At 43.2% G+C, this 19,818-nt stretch overlaps 1 protein-coding gene and 1 pseudogene across 1 annotated transcript in view; both read right to left on the reverse strand.

Annotated features, from left to right (window-relative positions):
• LOC126252295 (uncharacterized) overlaps positions 1-19,818 on the reverse strand; it is a 245,101-nt gene that overhangs the window by 10,290 nt on the left and 214,993 nt on the right. Inside the window, exon 4 of the mRNA XM_049953176.1 lies at positions 13,539-14,053. Within this exon, the coding sequence (XP_049809133.1) occupies positions 13,539-14,053 (515 nt within the window). The remainder of the gene's footprint in view (positions 1-13,538; positions 14,054-19,818) is intronic.
• LOC126253909 (5S ribosomal RNA) lies at positions 12,600-12,717 on the reverse strand (annotated as a pseudogene).

Here is a 19,818-nt window from a genome sequence, read left to right on the forward strand (position 1 = left end):
GCCCATATTCCAATAAATAATCTGCAAAAAGTTCAACTTCCTACCTCAAATACTTTGTGAGGAAAGATGTAATTTATAAGCGTTATTTTAACATTGAAAGTATAGGGCGTTCCGGAGCCCCTTAAACTGATAGTTCGGTAATTTTCACATCTGTCAACACCTGCTTTCTTTGGGATTGGAATTATTATATTCTTCTTGAAGTCTGTGGGTATTTCGCCTGTCTCATACATCTTGCTCACCAGATGGTAGAGTTTTGTCATGACTGGCTCTCCCAAGGCCATCAGTAGTTCTAATGGAATGTTGTCTACTCCCGGGGCCTTGTTTCGACTCAGGTCTTTCAGTGCTCTGTCAAACTCTTCACGCAGTATCTTATCTCCCATTTCATCTTCATCTACATCCTCTTCTATTTCCATAATATTATCCTCAAGTACATCGCCCTTGTATAAACCCTCTATATACCCCGTCCACCTTTCTGCCTTCCCTTCTTTGCTTAGAACTGGGTTTCCATCTGAGCTCTTGATATTCATACAAGTGTTTCTCTTCTCTCCAAAGGTCTCTTTAATTTTCCTGTAGGCAGTATCTATCTTACCCCTAGTGAGATAAGCCTCTACATACTTACATTTGTCCTCTAGCCATCCCTGCTTAGCCATTTTGCACTTCCTGTCGATCTCATTTTTGAGACGTTTGTATTCCTTTTTGCCTGCTTCATTTACTGCATTTTTATATTTTCTCCTATCATCAATTAAATTCAATATTTCTTCTGTTACCCAAGGATTTCTATTAGCCCTCGTCTTTTTACCAACTTGATCCTCTGCTGCCTTCACTACTTCACCCCTCGGAGCTACCCATTCTTCTTCTACTGTATTTCTTTCCCCCATTCCTGTCAATTGTTCCCTTATTCTCTCCCTGAAACTCTCTACAACCTCTGGTTCTTTCAGTTTATCCAGGTCCCATCTCCTTAAATTACCACCCTTTTGCAGTTTCTTCAGTTTCAACCTGCAGTTCATAACCAATAGATTGTGGTCAGAATCCACATCTGCCCCTGTAAATGTCCTACAATTTAAAACCTGGTTCCTAAATCTCTGTCTTACCATTATATAATCTATCTGATACCTTTTAGTATCTCCAGGATTCTTCCAGGTATACAACCTTCTTTTATGATTCTTGAACCAAGTGTTAGCTATGATTAAGTTATGCTCTGTGCAAAATTCTACAAGGCGGCTTCCTCTTTCATTTCTTCCCCCCCCCCCCCCAATCCATATTCACCTACTATGTTTCCTTCTCTCCCTTTTCCTACTGACGAATTCCAGTCACCCATGACTATTAAATTTTCGTCTCCCTTCACTACCTGAATAATTTCTTTTATCTCGTCATACATTTCATCAATTTCTTCATCATCTGCAGAGCTAGTTGGCATATAAACTTGTACTACTGTAGTAGGCATGGGCTTTGTGTATATCTTGGCCACAATAATGCGTTCACTATGCTGTTTGTAGTACCTAACCCGCACTCCTATTTTTTTATTCATTATTAAACCTACTCCTGCATTACCCCTATTTGATTTTGTATTTATAATCCTGTAATCACCTGACCAAAAGTCTTGTTCCTCCTGCCACCGAACTTCACTAATTCTCACTATATCTAACTTTAACCTATCCATTTCCCTTTTTAAATTTTCTAACCTACCTGCCCGATTAAGGGATCTGACATTCCACGCTCCGATCCGTAGAATGCCAGTTTTCTTTCTCCTGATAACGACAGCCTCTTGAGTAGTCCCCGCCCGGAGATCCGAATGGGGGACTATTTTACCCCGGAATATTTTACCCAAGAGGACGCCATTATCATTTAGTCATACAGTAAAGCTGCATGTCCTCGGGAAAAATTACGGCTGTAGTTTCCCCTTGCTTTCAGCCGTTCGCAGTACCAGCACAGCAAGGACGTTTTGGTTAATGTTACAAGGCCAGATCAGTCAATCATCCAGACTGTTGCCCCTGCAACTACTGAAAAGGCTGCTGCCCCTCTTCAGGAACCACATGTTTGTCTGGCCTCTCAACAGATACCCCTCCGTTGTGGTTGCACCTACGGTACGGCCATCTGTATCGCTGAGGCACGCAAGCCTCCCCACCAACGGCAAGGTCCATGGTTCATGGGGGGAATTTTTTATAATCAAATATAAATTTAAGTGTTACGAAGTATTTTCTGAAAGTATTTATCTGGAGCGCATCCTTGTACGAAAGTGAAAGGTGAACGATGACCAGTTCAGACAAAATGTGATGCTTTCAAACGGATGTAGATTGTAGTATTATAGTTACGACGCTGAAATGATGTTTACTGCATCACACCAGTCTTCAGGAGCGTGTTTCGACGGCAGCAAAAACAATCCAGTTCAAACAATAAACTTAATAATAAATAATGACTGTAAATGAAATTATTCTCTGAAAAAACGTCCTTTCTTACAGGAAATCTGTTTTGGAACAGTAATTCTCCATCTTCAGACATTTACCAGTGTAAAATTACAGCTATGTGACAAATTATGGCACGTAGGTCGACTAACGTGCCCAGAACAAACTGGCGTAAGCGAACAACACTTGCCCACACTCAAATCTATGAGGATGGGAAATTAGTCTCCTGAAAGTGAAACCATCAAGAAACAGCATGGTGTCAGAGGTGAATTTTATTTACTGTGATTACCAACTGCCATTGGCGGGCTACAAACGATTATGCTCATACGCTAATATATCTGTATAGAGAAATTAAAACTAGTGTTAAATCGGTATTTGAACTGAAACCTCAGTTTACCGCAAGATTCACCTTTGCCTCGATTATCTTCCTCTCTCCTTGCGCTTACAAATTCAGTTCTTTGGAATAGTTTTATATATTTATACATAATACCACAGAACTTCGGAGAGCAAAAATTGGACCTCTTAAGAAGTAAAGCTTCAGAGCCGAAATAAAGCTCAATTATTCGACTCAAAATGTGATAAACTATAAATCTTTTGGTGCAAGTCTTTAATGACTTTCAGCAGCGTGAGATTTTGGAAAGTTGTGTTACTTAAATAAAAGCCTAAATAAGCCGGTATGCGTGCCTTCACAATTTTATTGATGAAATCTTGTCAGGTTATCAGTTTAAGTCCTCATCTGACAGGAAACTTGTTGGAAAGTTGGCTTCAAGACAATACTGTCAGTCGGCTGATAACTCGAGAGGATTCCGTCGGACGCTATGTTCTTTGTGTGGAAGTTATTCGGCATGACACTGATTAATGGAGTTGTTGGATGTCCTCCTGAGGGATATCGTGCCAAATTATGTCCAAACGGTGCGTTAGTTTGTTAATATCCCGAGCTGGTTGGGGGGCCGTACCCACAGTGCTCCAAACGGTCTCAATTGGGTGAGATCCAGAGAGGTTTCTGGCCAATGCAGCGTTTGTCAAGGACCGAGACAAGCAGTAAAGACTCTTGCCATGTGTGGGCGGGCATTATCTTGATGAAATGTGAGTCCAGGATGACTTTCCACGAAGGAAAAAAGAAGGGAGGGTAGAAAATCGTCGATGTTCCCCTGTGCTGTAAGGGTGGCGCGGCTGGCAACCAAAGGGGTCCTGCAATGATTAGAAGTGGCACCCCAGACCGTCGCTCCTAATTGCCGGACGTATGATGGGCGACACTCACGTGGGTATCCCACCTCAGTCCGCGATGTCTCCAGAAACGTCTTCGGTCTGGAATCTCAATTAATGGAGTAAAGTTGTCTTCAGTGATGAGTCCCGCTTCGAACTGAACCACGAAGACCATCACATCTATCGATTTCTGTTAGTAGAGGAATACTTCGGATGGTTTGTGATGGCATGACAGTGGACCCTGTCATAAAACAGCGTCTGTGTAGTAATGGTTTGAGGATAATAACATTCCTGAAACTGACTGTCTTGATCAGCTATGCAACCTCAACGCCATGGAACATCTTTGAGATAAGTTACACCATCGACTTAATGACAGCCAGATTCTCCTTCTTCCTGTAGTCGCTAGCTCCGGTCAAACAAAGGCATGGGCTACAAAATGGGATTGGTCTTAACTCGATTCGGTACAGCTTTTCCTTGTATGGACGTCCTCGCCGACAATTTCTTGTTAGACATACGACAGTTCCGGTACAGTTGTCTTTACGTACATTTATGAAAATATTTGACTAAAGTCTGAAATAATATAGCATCCCCATCGAAATTTTGGTAAGCTTATCATGGCCACATTATAAACTAAGGTTCATCCACTTAAATAACCACTAGCTTATAACATTTTCCTAAAGTAATAAAGATTCGCATTTATATGAGTGCCACACGCTGATGTTTTTTGAAACGAAGCAACTTAGCAGGACATTTAGTTAATAAATTTTGTTTGTTTACAGAGATCAAAGTCAATTTGTAATTTTAAACATAACTCATATTATTTGAAAGGAAGCACTGCTTCGTGAAAGGGAGTTCTCAATATCTACATCTACACATACATTAAGAGCTAAAATTGCGTCTAGAGTTGAAAAGCACAATTTCGTTTGGTGGGTAAAAAGAAAAAGTAGTGCTTTGATTAAAGACTATCTTTATTTTATTTTCTGGGGCAGCTACAAGGCAAAGACAATAGTTAGAAGTGTGAGCAGAATTATTTTACGCGCAGACTGCAACATCACAACTGTAGGCAAAATGTAATGAATATGTTTTGTATTTAAAGGAGCACAGCTGATTTTTTTTAAAAAAGAAAGAACAACCATGGTCATTTTTATCCATGATTTGTTAAGCATTGTGGGAGGGGATGGGGTGGGTGGAAATCATCATTTTGGCGCAGTCTGATCTGAAATTGTGACCCACGCCACAAACACTGCCATTTTAGTCCACCCCTTAACCACGACTGGCGAGCGGACGGCCTAAGCACCAAGGCGAAGCCAGCGCAGCAGTACTTCGGCAGTCTTCAACGCACGTCGCTAGCAGCGACCGCACTAGTTTGTGCATCTCTGCCACGTGCAACCAATCAGATAGAAGTGTGGTATCACTTCGAGTGAGCAGCTATTCAAGCAGAAACCTGATATCACTCCTCATCAGAGCTCCGCCTCAGAATGCTCTCAAATCACTCCGAGCCTGCGGAAGAACTGTAATGAGACAATACGAATCTAGCACGATGCTATTGCTACTCTGACTGCTAATTAATATTATAATCCACTCCTAATGGAACAGGGAGAGAGAAAGAGAGAAAGAGAGGGCTGCAGAGTGATACACTGGTATAAAGCTATGTATGCCTAACGCTGTATATATTGTAAATAAGTACATTTATGTTTTGTGTGTTGTTGATTGTTCATTCATCTCTTTACACTGACAAAGACAACTGTGTTGTGGAGTTAGTTCTCAATCAGGACAGTATTATATTCCTGTTTTAGCAGAACCTGACTTGAAATTTCATGGTTCCCTGTAATAAAGAACGTCATTTACAGGTTACATTAATCATAGCTATAGTGGAGTTACAGAGGGAGCGGACTCGTAATCACGTTAGTGGTACCGTCTAAAGATATAATTGAGTCCGCCAAGATTGTGACAGAAATAAGAAAGAATTTCCATTACGAGCATATACGAGATTAAATGTTAAAGGACAGAGTTAAAGTTACCCCCAAAAACTGGTTTGTTTTAAACAGAAACAAAAATTATGAAAGTAATTGCTTTAGTGTGAAAGAACGTGGATTTTTTTTCATGAGCTGCTTATTAATGAAATGCAAAAAAGTTATTCGTACGAAATTACTCTCTCTAGTAAGGAATCTCCAAACATATTTTATGTTACAAGGGCAAAATAGCTTTCATTTAAACATCAGTGTCAACCTCTAAAAAAAAAAAAAAAAAAGAAAAAAGTCAGATACATATCTTCCAGGCTGAGTGGATTAAGTAATACAACATTGTTTCATAGGCAGATTTAATGTCAAATGATGGTCGCTGGTGTCGTATTTTAGTAACAAGTGAGCAGCGAATTGTAATATTGTTTCTGCTCGGTGCAATAAAATGGCTAGCATGTGGTACAACCGAAAAGAGAAACCAGCCAGAATTTTTTTAAATAATAACCAGCACTTAGGACCCCTGATTTGTGTTTGTAACGTATCAAAGAAATATTTACAGTGATAGTGACACGTAGATTTTGTTTATCATTAGCCCTCGTAATGTGTTGGACAAAGTAAACAAGTAAAATAATGTAAGTTCAAATGGTTCAAATGGCTCTGAGCACTATAGGACTTAACATCTGTGGTCATCAATCCCCTAGAACTTAGAACTACTTAAACCTAACTAACCTAAGGACATCACACACATCCATGCCCGAGGCAGGATTCGAACCCGCGACCGTAGCGGTCACGCGGTTCCGGACTGAAGCGCCTAGAACCGCACGGCCACACCGGCCGGCCATAGTGTATGTCACTGAACATCTAACACAGTGTACTGTCACCATATCCCAGTTGCAGGTTGCCTCCAAACGGCCTACAAAGGCTTTAACAGTTTGGTTTTCAGTATTTCATACAACTGTTGACCGAATTAAGAAATTTAAAAATACTGTCATAATCTGCTCATTAAGAGGGATAATATGACATTACAGGTATACAACAGTTAGAGAAACATTACAAGTCGAAGCTGTCTATACACTTTGAGGCGGCTTAACTCACTGCGTGCAGACACCCAGGCTGTGATCATCCAATATTTGAGAATGAGAGCACTTAGCGACTTCCAATAAACTTCAAACATAATTTTAAAGATTTTCTAAACTTTTTCTCACTTACGTGCTCAAAGACAAATATGTAATACATTAAATCATTAAAATCGGATGTTTGAAGCTGTTTATACGTAGGAGCTCGATTCTTTAAAGAACGGGCGTTTACTAGTCATGAGAGAACAGTGCTTGCATTAACTTGCCCATCTCTGAAACCATTCTGTACGTTCTGGCCTGGCGTTTATAAGGCGGACTACTTGCGTGTCCCTGGCAGTTAGTAGCGTTAACTCCTGTGAATAATGGTGATGAATGTTTTCGAACGCCCGAGAATTTTGCCTCAAGTGTCGTACTTGAAAATGGAGAATTCTTCACCCATTTATACAAGCTACCGAAGCGATGCATTGTAAGACACTGGAATCGTATTCTGCGGGACAGCTGTTCAAATCCCCGACCAGCCGTCCAGATTGATGGTTTCTGTGATTTCCTTAAGTACTTGAGGTAAATGACAGGATTATTTCTTTGAAAGAGGGCACACATGATTTCCTTCCCTATTAAGATTGAAGTTGAAACTCATTCTTGAGTCCACATTTGCTCACACTCTCACTTACAACAACAAAGCAGCTTACAGAACAGGTGACAGACTCAGATAACAAGGACTGAAGAAACACTACAGAACATATAATTCATATAGAGAAAACTAAGGACATTCAATACCAACACGGACAAATACAACAATTCTGATATTTATCGAGTTACAGAGACTGCAGTTCAACTTAGGCTGTGATGTCAAAAAGCATGGAATACCGTAATATCGTGTCGAAACTTCCTTTGCCTGGCTTAGTGCAGCAATTCGACGTGAAATGGACACAAGTCTTTGGAAGTCCCCCGCAGAAATATTGAGCCACGCTTCCTCTATAGCTGTCCATATTTTCGAAAGTGTTGTGCAAAAAGTGGCCTCTAGATTATGTCCCGTAAATGTTCGATGGGGTTTATGTCGGACTGACTGGGTGGCTAAATCATTTGCTTGAATTGACCAGAATGTCCTTCATACCAGTCGCGAACAACTGTGGCAAAGTGACAAAGACATCGTTGTTTAGAAACATGAAGGACATGAATGGCTGCAAATTGTCTCCAAATAGCCGATATAACTATTTAGTGTCAATGATCGGTTCAGTTTTTACAGAGGACCCAGGGTCCATTCCATCTAAACATAGCCCATACCATTGTGGAGGCACCACCAGCTTGCGTGCGTTGTTGGCAACCTGGGCCCACTGCTTAGTGGTGTCTGTGCCATACTCAAACCCTAGCATCAGCTCCGAACTACAGAAATCGGGACTCATCTGACCTGGCCACGGTTTTCCAGTCATCTAGTGTCCAAGCGGTATGGTCAAGAGCCCGGGATAGAAACTGCAGAGCGATGTCGTGTTGTTAGCGTGGGTCGCCCGCTTCCGTAGCCCCTTAACATCAGATTTCGCCTTACTGTCCTAACGGATGCGTTCGTCGTACGTCCCACACTGATTTCTGCGGTTCACGCAGTGTTGCTTGTCTGTTAGCACTGACAACTCTACGCGAAAGATGCTGACCTCGGTTGTTAAGTGAAAGGCGTCGGACACTGCGTTGTCCCAGGTGAGAGGTAATGTCTGAAATTTGGTATTCTCGTCACACTCTTGACACCGCGAATCTTGGAATATTGAATTCCCTAGCGACTTCCATAGTGGAACGTCCCATGCGTCTAGCTACTCCGAGTTCAAAGTCTGTTAATTCCCGACGTGCAGCCATAATTACGGCGGAAACTTTTTCGATGAATCACTTGTGTACAAATGACATCTCCGCCAGTGCACTGCCTTTCATACCTTGTGTATGCGATACGACCGCCATCAGTACATGTGCACATCGGTATCCCACGACTTTTGTTATTTCAGTGTATACGAGGTGTGGCTAGAAAAAAACCGGACTAGTACTGCTGAAACAATAAAACGAATGCAATAAGGCTGTAAGTCGCGTGGCCTGTCACGTGACTCTCGCTCCGCCTACTGCTCGAGTTTCATCTGCCTCCTGCACTCAGTCTGCCCGTGGCGTCTGTTTTAAGTAGTTGACGTTTTGTCTGTGCGTCGGAAAATGTTGAGTGTACAGAAAGAACAGCGTGTTAACATCAAATTTTGTTTCAAACTAGGAAAATCTGCAAGTGAAACGTTTGTAATGTTACAACAAGTGTACGGCGATGATTGTTTATCGCGAACACAAGTGTTTGAGTGGTTTAAACGATTTAAAGATGGCCGCGAAGACACCAGTGATGACATTCGCACTGGCAGACCATTGTCAGCAAAAACTGATGCAAACATTGAAAAAATCGGTAAACTTGTTCGACACTTTCCTTGTCAACTCCTGTTAACTCAGACACTGCTCTGATTGTTAAACGGCGATCTTGTCGAACAAGTTTACCACTCAAACACTTGTGTTCGCGATAAACAATCATCGCCGTACACTTGTTGTAACATTACAAACGTTTCACTTGCAGATTTTCCTAGTTTGAAACAAAATTTGATGTTAACACGCTGTTCTTTCTGTACACTCAACATTTTCCGACGCACAGACAAAACGTCAACTACTTAAAACAGACGCCACGGGCAGACTGAGTGCAGGAGGCAGATGAAACTCGAGCAGTAGGCGGAGCGAGAGTCACGTGACAGGCCACGCGACTTTCAGCCTTATTGCATTCGTTTTATTGTTTCATCAGTACTAGTCTGGTTTTTTTCTAGCCACACCTCGTATACAAGCTGAAATTTCAATATTAGACTCACAGAACACAGAGGAGCACTAAATTGTCACAACTGTCGGTTTACGTTCTCAAGGCACCTTATTCATATTCAGTACAGAACCCCACAGAATCTAATAACTGAGAAAAATTACCAAATAAGGAAAGCCGCAGTAGAAGGAGAAGAAATAATAAATGAATACACAGCTATCTGCAGTGCAACTCTGTTCTCGGCCCTCAGAGGACTGTCGAAGGACCAAACCCATAACCACACAAGTACAGACACACAAACACACAAAATGTGTTCAAATGTATGTGAGTTCTTAATGTACCAAACTGCAGAGGTCATCGATCCCTAGACTTACACACTACTTAAACTAACTTAGCCTAACGTATCCTAAGCACAACACACAGCCGTGCCCGAGGGAGGACTCGAACCTCCGGCAGGAGGGGCCGCGCATTGAGTGACATGACGCCTCTAACCGCGCGGCACGGACACACACACTATATACACATCTAAAAGTCTAAGACCAAAAAAAGATTCAAAAATTACACCCAGAATACATTCAGCTGTTCACCATCACATTTTCGTATCTTCTAAACAGTATCACAGTGCAGGTTATAAATCACAGTTTCACAGTGAAGATAATGGTGAAACCAGAAAAAGTTGTGGAGACATATTGGATACATAGACATAAACACGCACACATACAGACACCCAGCCTTTCACAGAAAGAAAAAGATGTTAACCACAATTCTAACATTCCGAGTAGTAAATTTTCGGTGTAAATAAGCTCTCTACAGCTGCACAAATGACAAACTGTGAATGAAAAACAGCCATATCGCAAAATGTGTCAAGCGATAAAAACTGCAGTATGTGCTAACATGCATATTCTGCAAGTTTTCAAATTTATGAAAATGAAATTCCACATGCGTGAGAGAGTGTTGTATCTTGAAACACTTTCCACACTTCCGCCTCTAGCCCTATAAAAAAATTTTCATTTGCTGTGTGTGTGCTGCAGTCTTTTTGTGAAATTACAAAAATTTCTCCAGGAAAGGAAGGATTTTACAAATGGCTCAAATGGCTCTGAGCACTATGCGACTTAACTTCTAAGGTCATCAGTCCCCTAGAACTTAGAACTACTTAAACCTACCTAACCTAAGGACATCACACACATCCATGCCCCGAGGCAGGATTCGAACCTGCGACCGTAGCGGTAGCGCGGTTCCAGACTGTAGCGCCTAGAACCGCTCGGCCACTCCGGCCGGCAAGGATTTTACAAATGTGAAAAGTTGTTCCAAGGTAAAAAATGGCCATGTATCTAGGAACAAATATTCTGTTCAAATTTAAAAGTGTTGGAATCTAGAAAATCTTGTGAAAACTCTATTTTAACTGTATATATGTTACATTATTACTTCACTATATACGGGGGTTGGACAGAACATGTGGAAACACAGCGAGATATTCATGTTAGAACATAAACGCAAATGCTAGCCAAACCAGCAGGTTGCGCTATTGTATCTGACCATGAACGATACCTGTGCAATGTCCTCAATACGTTGCATGTGTCAGTCTTGGTCATAACAGTGTTTGTGTAGTTGTGAGAGCATTATGTCAGAGCTAAACGAGTTCAAACTTGGGCAATTTGGAGGTACTGGTATGGTGGGTCCTTCAGTAACCGCGATAGTGGAAGCTTTCGATGTTTAAAAGAGGCACCACATCGAAAATTTGTACTATATGCAGGAAAAGTGAAAAAACATCATCCGCCAAGTGGCAGCGCAAAGGGATGTGTTTATTGAGTGATCGTGGTGGACGGTCATTGAAAGGAACCGTGTCGAAAAATAATAGAACGACAGCTGCGAAAGTCACAGAAAAATTGAATGTCGCACTCGAGATGTCTGTGAGGACCAAAACAATACGAAAACAGCTCCATATGCAGGAAACTGCAGGGTGAGCTAGAATTTCAAAACCAGTCATCAGTGACGCGAATACTCGTAACAAGAACAGGTGCTGCCGCAGCCATAAAACATGGACTTTGGAGTTAGCGAAGAGAGTCATTTCTTTGGATGAGTCATGTTGCACTCTGTTTCCAACTTCTGGTTGAGTTTATGTCCCGACCGTGAAACCTGACGGGGGTTGAGGGAATGAGATTTTCACTCTGGCAGATTAAAAGTGTGCCGGACCGAGCACTTGCCCGCGATAGGCAAAGGTCCCGAGTTCGAGACTCAGTCCGGCACACAGTTTTAATCTGCCAGGAAGTTTCTGACGGAGGTTGATTTGGGAAACCGTATCGTGGTGCTCCATCGGCGCTTTGGTTATTCCGGAAGAGCGCATAGCCGCCAAAAATTTTGTGATCATTTTGGTGACTGAAGAAAAGTTCGCAGGCCAACACTGCTAAACAAAGAATTTCATTCTATGACTGGTTTCGACAAAGCTAAGCTGTCATCATCGGATCTTATGCTCTGTCGAAATCGGTCATCCAATGAAATTCTTTGTTAGCGATGTTGGCTTGTGAAGTTTTCTTCAATTAGCATTCATTGCAGATCGTCACCAGGCTGAGTAGTTCAGGAGCATACAGTGATTATTTTGTCTGATTACATTCATCACATGGTACGATGTTTGTTCCCAAATGATGACGTTGTGTTCCAAGACGAGAGGGCCCTGCTCACACAGCTCGCCACGTCATGGTCTGATGTGACCAGGAGGATGAGCTGTCGCGTGTCCCCTGTCCATGACAGTCAATAGTCTGCATCAGTGAGCCTTTGTGGTCACTTTGCTGAGAAGGCTGCGTGATAACGATGACCCTACAATATCGATACCTGAACTTGTAAGAGGCCTGTGACTAAGGAATTTATTGCTAGCGCACTCGAGCAGATGTAATTTCGATGGATTGCTCATGTGCTGCCTGCGATATGTAAGCTACAATAGAATCGCAGACCAGTGAGCAGTGTCAGCTGCAGTAGGAGCAGTGTCGGCAGTAGTGGTGGTAGCTCGCTGTCGGGCGGTTCGGCCGGTCGGGCCTGAGCTATGTAGTATAAGGTAAAAAACAGCCCCGCGCATATCTAATTTGTCACAAATAAATTTGTACTATTGTTATATCAAGTCCCATGTAAATATTGAGTGCACCCAGAAAAATGGCAACAGCGCATGGCGGCCCCAATGGTCACCCATCAAAGTGCCGGCCACACCCGACAGCGGTTAACTTCGGTGATCTGACGGGAACCGGTGTATCCACTGCAGCAAGGCCGTTGCCCGGAATGACCTTGGACTGCAGAAATTAGTAAATTCTTTAAATTAAGATGAATGATTGTCAAGAAGTTAATTTTATAAAAAAGATTATTATTAAAAGATTTTTTAAAAACATTTACGTGGGACTTGATATAACAATTGTACAAATTTAATAAGTTTTCTTTAATTTACGTCTATGGTCACAACCTTTTCTGGTCTTTAATGACCATCATCAGATCTGTCTCATTAGGACTTTGTTTTTATGAGACAGATCTGATAATGGTCATTAAAGACCGAAACCGGTAATCTGTCAAACATAAAGGATTGACGTAAATTAAAGGAAACTTATTACTTATACGGGTCACTGTATTTTTTCGCGACGATGTCGCAGCTTATGTACAAATTTAGTTGTAACAAAATAGACTTGCCCGTGGCTGCTTTTACCTTACAGTACATCGCTCAGGCACGACCGGCCCAACCGCCCGACAGCGAGCTACGACCACTACTGCCGACACAGCTCCTACTACAGCCGACACCGCTCTCTGGTCTGCGATTCACTTATAGCTTACATATCGCAGGCAGCGCGTGAGCAATCCATCGAAATTACGTCTGCTCGAGTGCGCTAGCAATAAATTCGTTAGTCACGGACCTCTTACAAACTTGTCAGTATTTTTGAGGAAGAATGGGATAAGATTCCCTCGAAAACCGTAGGGGACCTGTATTCATCCATTCCGAGATAAGTGGAAGCTGTTTTGAACGTCTGCGAGTTTTCCTACACCGTATCGTGTTATCGGTGTTTCCACATCTCTGTGCACCCTCGGTGTACCGCGGAGCGGCGGCGCGCACCTGCAGTGCCAGCGCAGGATGTGCAGGTTGCGCGCGACGCCCGGCTTGCAGGTCATGCCGGGCGGCCAGGAGCAGGCGCGGCGCGCGTCGCTCGCGTTGCCCTGCAGCGCCGCCCCCAGCGCCGCCGCCGCCGCCCCCGCCGCGCCCTCGCCGCCAGAGTCCCCGGAGCGCCGGCCGGGCGCCAGCGCGTCCTCGCCGACGGTGTCGCCGTCGTCGTCCTCGTCGACGAGCAGCCCGTCGAGGATGCGCGGCGCGCGGCTCTCGGCGGAGTCTGCGCCGCCACCCGCGCCGCCCCCGGCGCCGCCCGCCTGCGAGTCGCCGCAGAGGCCGCGCCGCACCCAGCGCGGCCAGAACTCGACGCCCAGGTCTGTCCAGGCGAACGAGATGGGGCAGGAGGCGCGCGCCACCAGCCACGCGCGCAGCGCCGGCCGCAGCTCCGCCGGCAGAGACTCGGGCAGCGGCAGCTGGTCGGCCAGGCGCCGCAGCTGCGACACCGACGGCCGCTCCTCCTCGCGCTGCAGGGCAACAACACACCGCACGCTCACTCACTTCACCGAATCTGGCAACCGTCTGATGACAAAACTATCTGTACTAAATCACAATTTTCTTTATTGTTGTTGGGTTGGTTGGGTTGTTTTTGGGGAAGGAGACCATACAGCGAGGTCATCGGCCTCATCGGATTAGGGAAGGATGGGGAAGGAAGTCGGCAGATCCCTTTGAAAGGAACCATCCCGGCATTTGCCTGGAGCGATTTAGGGAAATCACGGAAAACCTAAATCAGGATGGCCGGACTTGGGTTTGAACCATCATCCTCCCGAATGCGAGTCCAGTGTCTAACAACTGCGCCAACTATTGTTTTCTAGGAAAGGTAAAGGCACCAAAGAGGCAATTTTGACGTTGCTCCTGATAATGGAAGCAAGACTAACGAAAAATCGAGACACGTTCATAGGATTTGTCAACCTGGAAAAAGAGTTCGACAATGTAAAATGGTGCAGATGTTCGAAATTCTGAGAAATATAAAAGGTAAGCTATAGGGAGAGTCGAGTAATATACAACATATACAAGAACCAAGAGGGAATAATAAGAGTGGACAACCACGAACCAAGTGCCCCGATTAAAAAAGATGTAAGATAGGGACGTATTCATTCACCGCTACTTTTATCTGAACATCGAAGAAATACTGATGGAAACAAAAAGAGGTTCAGGAGTGCAATTAAAATTCAAGGTGAAAGGATATCAATGATACGATTCGCTGATGACATTGCTATCCTGAGTGAAAGTAAAGAAGATTTACATGATCTGAAACTTCCTGGCAGTTAAAAACTGTGTGCCGGTCCGAGACTCGAACTCGGGACCTTTGCCTTTCGCGGGCAAGTGTTCTACCAACTGAGCTACCCAAGCACGACTCACGTCCCGTCCTCACAGCTTTGATTCCGCCAGTACCTCGTCTCCTACCTTCCAAACTTCACAGAAGCACTCCTGCATACCTTGCAGAACTAGCACTCCTGGAAGAAAGGATATTGCGGAGACATGGCTTAGTTGAAGGTAGGAGACGAGGTACTGGCGGAATTAAAGCTGTGAGGATGGGTCGTGAGTCGTGCTTGGGTAGCTTTCTTAGTAGAGCACTTGCCGGTGAAAGGCAAAGTTCCCGAGTTCGAGTCTCGGTCCAGCACACAGTTTTAATCTGCCAGAAGTTTCATACCAGCGCACACTCCCCTGCAAAGTGAAAATCTCATTCTGGCTTTACATGATCTGCTGAATGGAATGAACAGTCTAATGAGTACAGAATATGGATTGAGAATTAATCGAATAAAGACGAAACTAATGGCAAGTAGCAGAAATGAGAACAGTGCGAAACTTAACATCAGGATTGATGGTCACGAAGTAGATGAAGTTAAGGAATTCTACTATTAGGCAGCAAAATAACCAATGACGGACGGAGCAAGGAGGACATCAAAAGCAGACTTGTAATAGCAAAAGGGAAATCCTGCGCAAGAGAAGTCTAATAGTATTAAACATACGCTTTAATTTGAGGAAGAAATTTTTGAGGATGTACGTCTGCAGCACAGCATTGTACAGTAGTGAAACAAGGACTGTGGGGAAACCGGAACAGATGACAATCGAAGCATTGAGATATGGTGCTACAAATGATAGCTCAAAATTAGGTGGACTGATAAGATAAGGCATGAGGAGTTGTGCGCAGAATCGGAGAGGAAAGCAATATGAGGAAAACACAGACGAGGAGAAAGGACAGGATGACAGGACATCTTTTAAGACGTCAGGAAATGACCTCCATGGTACTAGAGAGAGCTGTAGAGGGTAAAATCTGTAGAGGAAGACAGAGATTGGAATAAATCCAGCAAATAACTGAGGACGTAGGTTGCAAGTGCTGCTGTGAGATGAAGAGGTTGGCACAGGAGAAGAATTCGCGGCGGGCGGCATCAAACCAGTCAGAAGACTGAACACCAAAAAAATTAAAGACAAACGTGGTTCTCATCTCATCATCCGTAACTATCCATTCATCCATAGTACTAAGGGGAGGCCACTATGTTCGAATCACGTATTTATTTCAAACTTTGTATCCTTTTAACAGTCCATTAGGAGAACGTAATGTGTAAGCAGTAAGGCGTACTAATTAGGCGATTTCGAGGCATTTGCAAGAAAAGTATTGGGCGTCACTAATGTACCGGTGAGTTGCGACCCTGAGCACGGGATGGTGGCAATCGTGTGGTTAGCGTTCATGCTCCGTAATCGGTGGATCGTAGCATCCAGTGGGGCTCGTCTTCTTTTTTTATTTTATATACTTTTCAACCTTAGTCATATTATATCGTGCATATTATACGAGGGCAGTTCAATAAGTAATGCAACACATTTTTTTCTGAAACAGGGGTTGTTTTATTCAGCATTGAAATACACCAGGTTATTCCCCAATCTTTTAGCTAAGCAACACTATTTTTCAACGTAATCTCCATTCAATGCTACGGCCTTACGCCACCTTGAAATGAGGGCCTGTATGCCTGCGCGGTACCATTCCACTGGTCGATGTCGGAGCCAACGTCGTACTGCATCAATAACTTCTTCATCATCCGCGTAGTGCGTCCCACGGATTGCGTCCTTCATTGGGCCAAACATATGGAAATCCGACGGTGCGAGATCGGGGCTGTAGGGTGCATGAGGAAGAACAGTCCACTGAAGTTTTGTGAGCTCCTCTCGGGTGCGAAGACTTGTGTGAGGTCTTGCGTTGTCATGAAGAAGGAGAAGTTCGTTCTGATTTTTGTGCCTACGAACACGCTGAAGTCGTTTCTTCAATTTCTGAAGAGTAGCACAATACACTTCAGAGTTGATCGTTTGACCATGGGGAAGGACATCGAACAGAAAAACCCCTTCAGCGTCCCAGAAGACTGTAACCATGACTTTACCGGCTGAGGGTATGGCTTTAAACTTTTTCTTGGTAGGGGAGTGGGTGTGGCGTCATTCCACTGATTGCCGTTTTGTTTCAGGTTCGAAGTGATGAACCCATGTTTCATCGCCTGTAACAATCTTTGACAAGAAATTGTCACCCTCAACCACATGACGAGCAAGCAGTTCCGCACAGATGGTTCTCCTTTGCTCTTTATGGTGTTCGGTTAGACAACGAGGGACCCAGCGGGAACAAACCTTTGAATATCCCAACTGGTGAACAATTGTGACAGCACTACCAACAGAGATGTCAAGTTGAGCACTGAGTTGTTTGATGGTGATCCGTCGATCATCTCGAACGAGTGTGTTCGCACGCTCCGCCATTGCAGGAGTCACAGCTGTGCACGGCCAGCCCGCACGCGGGAGATCAGACAGTCTTGCTTGACCTTGCGGCGATGATGACACACGCTTTGCCCAACGACTCACCGTGCTTTTGTCCACTGCCAGATCACCGTAGACATTCTGCAAGCGCCTATGAATATCTGAGATGCCCTGGTTTTCCGCCAAAAGAAACTCGATCACTGCCCGTTGTTTGCAACGCACATCCGTTACAGACGCCATTTTAACAGCTCCGTACAGCGCTGCCACCTGTCGGAAGTCAATGAAACTATACGAGACGAAGCGGGAATGTTTGAAAATATTCCACAAGAAATTTCCGGTTTTTTCAACCAAAATTGTCCGAGAAAAAAAATGTGTTGCATTACTTATTGAACTGCCCTCGTATTTGAAGTGTAACATGGTGAAAACACATCCTGCATTTGCTAGAACTTTTATCGAGTTTCCAATGGTATTTCACTGTTAACTAATTTTCACTATTACAACAAGTATTATGCGAATTTAATTTTTTTAGGCGAGTCAAAAACTTTATCAAGCGCCTTCAGAATCGGTCATATTTGATTGACAATGAATGAGAATTTGCCTCTCATGAAGATACTATTAAAATATATTAAATCGCAAGTAGCCAAGTTTCGGCACCGATATTTACGAATATGTTGCGTTATGTGTGGTTTGCATACAAATTGTCGGAAGAAAGAGCTTTTTTTTTTTTTTCAAAATGTCAACGAGCTTTTTTTCTGCTCTGAAACTCTGAAGATTACTTTTGCATGCGAGAAAATTACATTCGTTCGATGTGCTGGATAATATGTTTTCGGTGTCTGTGTGATAAATATCATCGTGCAACTTGTAACGCCGCAAGCACAACCAACAATTAATCGTATATTATCCGCGTATTCTGGCAAATTGTAACTCATTGCATTATTGAAGTTATTTGCACCTTTATTTATCGATGATATACTTGGGCTTTTCAAGGCTGCCGCTTGTCCTTGAAATCTATAACTACAGTTCTAAGCGTCTAGGTCCAAAACAGTTCTCGGTACCCAACCCGGCTGCTGGTATAAAGGATTTCAGAAATCACAACAGGCATTCATTTCAGGAAAAATTTATGCGTTTGATCGTTCACTAGTCGATAGTTATAAATATAGTTGTTGCGACAGCAAAAATTAGCGAACAATCAAATAAGAATGGAAATTCAGTGAAAGTTCATGCAAATCCACTTGTCTTGCCGTCACGTTAACCTTCAAATCTAGTCTAATATGTATGAAATAATATGACTAGCGTTGATAAAACTATATCTAAAAGAAGAGAGAGAGATAGCCGGACTCGATCCTGCTATCCATCGATTACGGAGTTTGAACCCTAACGATATGACCGCTGCCATCTCGTGCTCCGCGTTGCAACCCACCGGTACATCGCTGGTGGGCAAAGCTTCTCTTGCGATTTTCTCGAAATCACCAAAGTAATACGCCTTATTGCTTGCGCGTTGCGTTGTCCTAATGGAATACTAAAAGTGTACAAAGCTTGAAGTAAATCCGTGACCCCCCTTTCATAAAACTTCCACTGAAAACTAACCTGTTGTCTCTATTTACTAATCATCATATCCCCCTACAGTTTTCTACAAAACCATGTTAATAACTTCACCTCCTGCTGTAATCCATCTTTCATGAAGACCACAATAATGTAACAGCCGTCCTTCCAGCAGATACATTTTACTCATATAAAATGACTGTGATAAAGAAAACTGGGTCCTTACAGTATGTACGATAGCCAAGAACGACAGCAAGACCGGGAAAGAAATGCTTGGACACAAGAAGGTGTGTGGCAGGGATGCAGTATTTACACTACTGTTCAACATTCACATCGAAGAAGCAGTGAGGGAACAAAATAAATAGAAAAGCATATTGGAAATCAAGATCAAAAATATCAATAGTAAGATTTTCTAGTAACATTGCTATAATAAGTGACAATGAAGAAGAATTACAGAACATTTTCAATGAGTTCAACAGTCTAATGATTACAGAAAGTGGATAGACCGAAGAAAGACGAATGTAAAGGGCAGTAGAACAAACGAGACTAATGATGGAACTTGACATCAAATTGTCCACATAGTAGGTAAAGGACAAGAATTCGGGCCAACTTGAGGACAAATAATGCGTGGTGGACGAAGCAACGGTGTCATAAAAAATGCAAAAAGATAAGCTGAAAACAAAGTTCAAGGTACGGGAACTATAACAACATGAGTTAATTTTAGGACATTATTGGGAATGTGCGTCTGGAACATTTCACTATATTTAGGTGAATTATGGGCTGTGGCAAAACCGGAAAATAAGAGACTCTAAGTGTCCGTGGTGTGGTGTTACAGGGACATGCTAAAAATTAAGTGAAGCGGTAAGAAATGAGGAATGTTTCCGCATAAACATTGAGAAACGAAATATTTGGAAGACACTGACAAGAAGAAGCTACAGGACGACAGGACGTATATTAA

Source organism: Schistocerca nitens, chromosome 4, assembly GCF_023898315.1.
Source record: "Schistocerca nitens isolate TAMUIC-IGC-003100 chromosome 4, iqSchNite1.1, whole genome shotgun sequence".
In the NCBI taxonomy this organism is placed as follows: Eukaryota; Metazoa; Arthropoda; class Insecta; order Orthoptera; family Acrididae; genus Schistocerca; species Schistocerca nitens.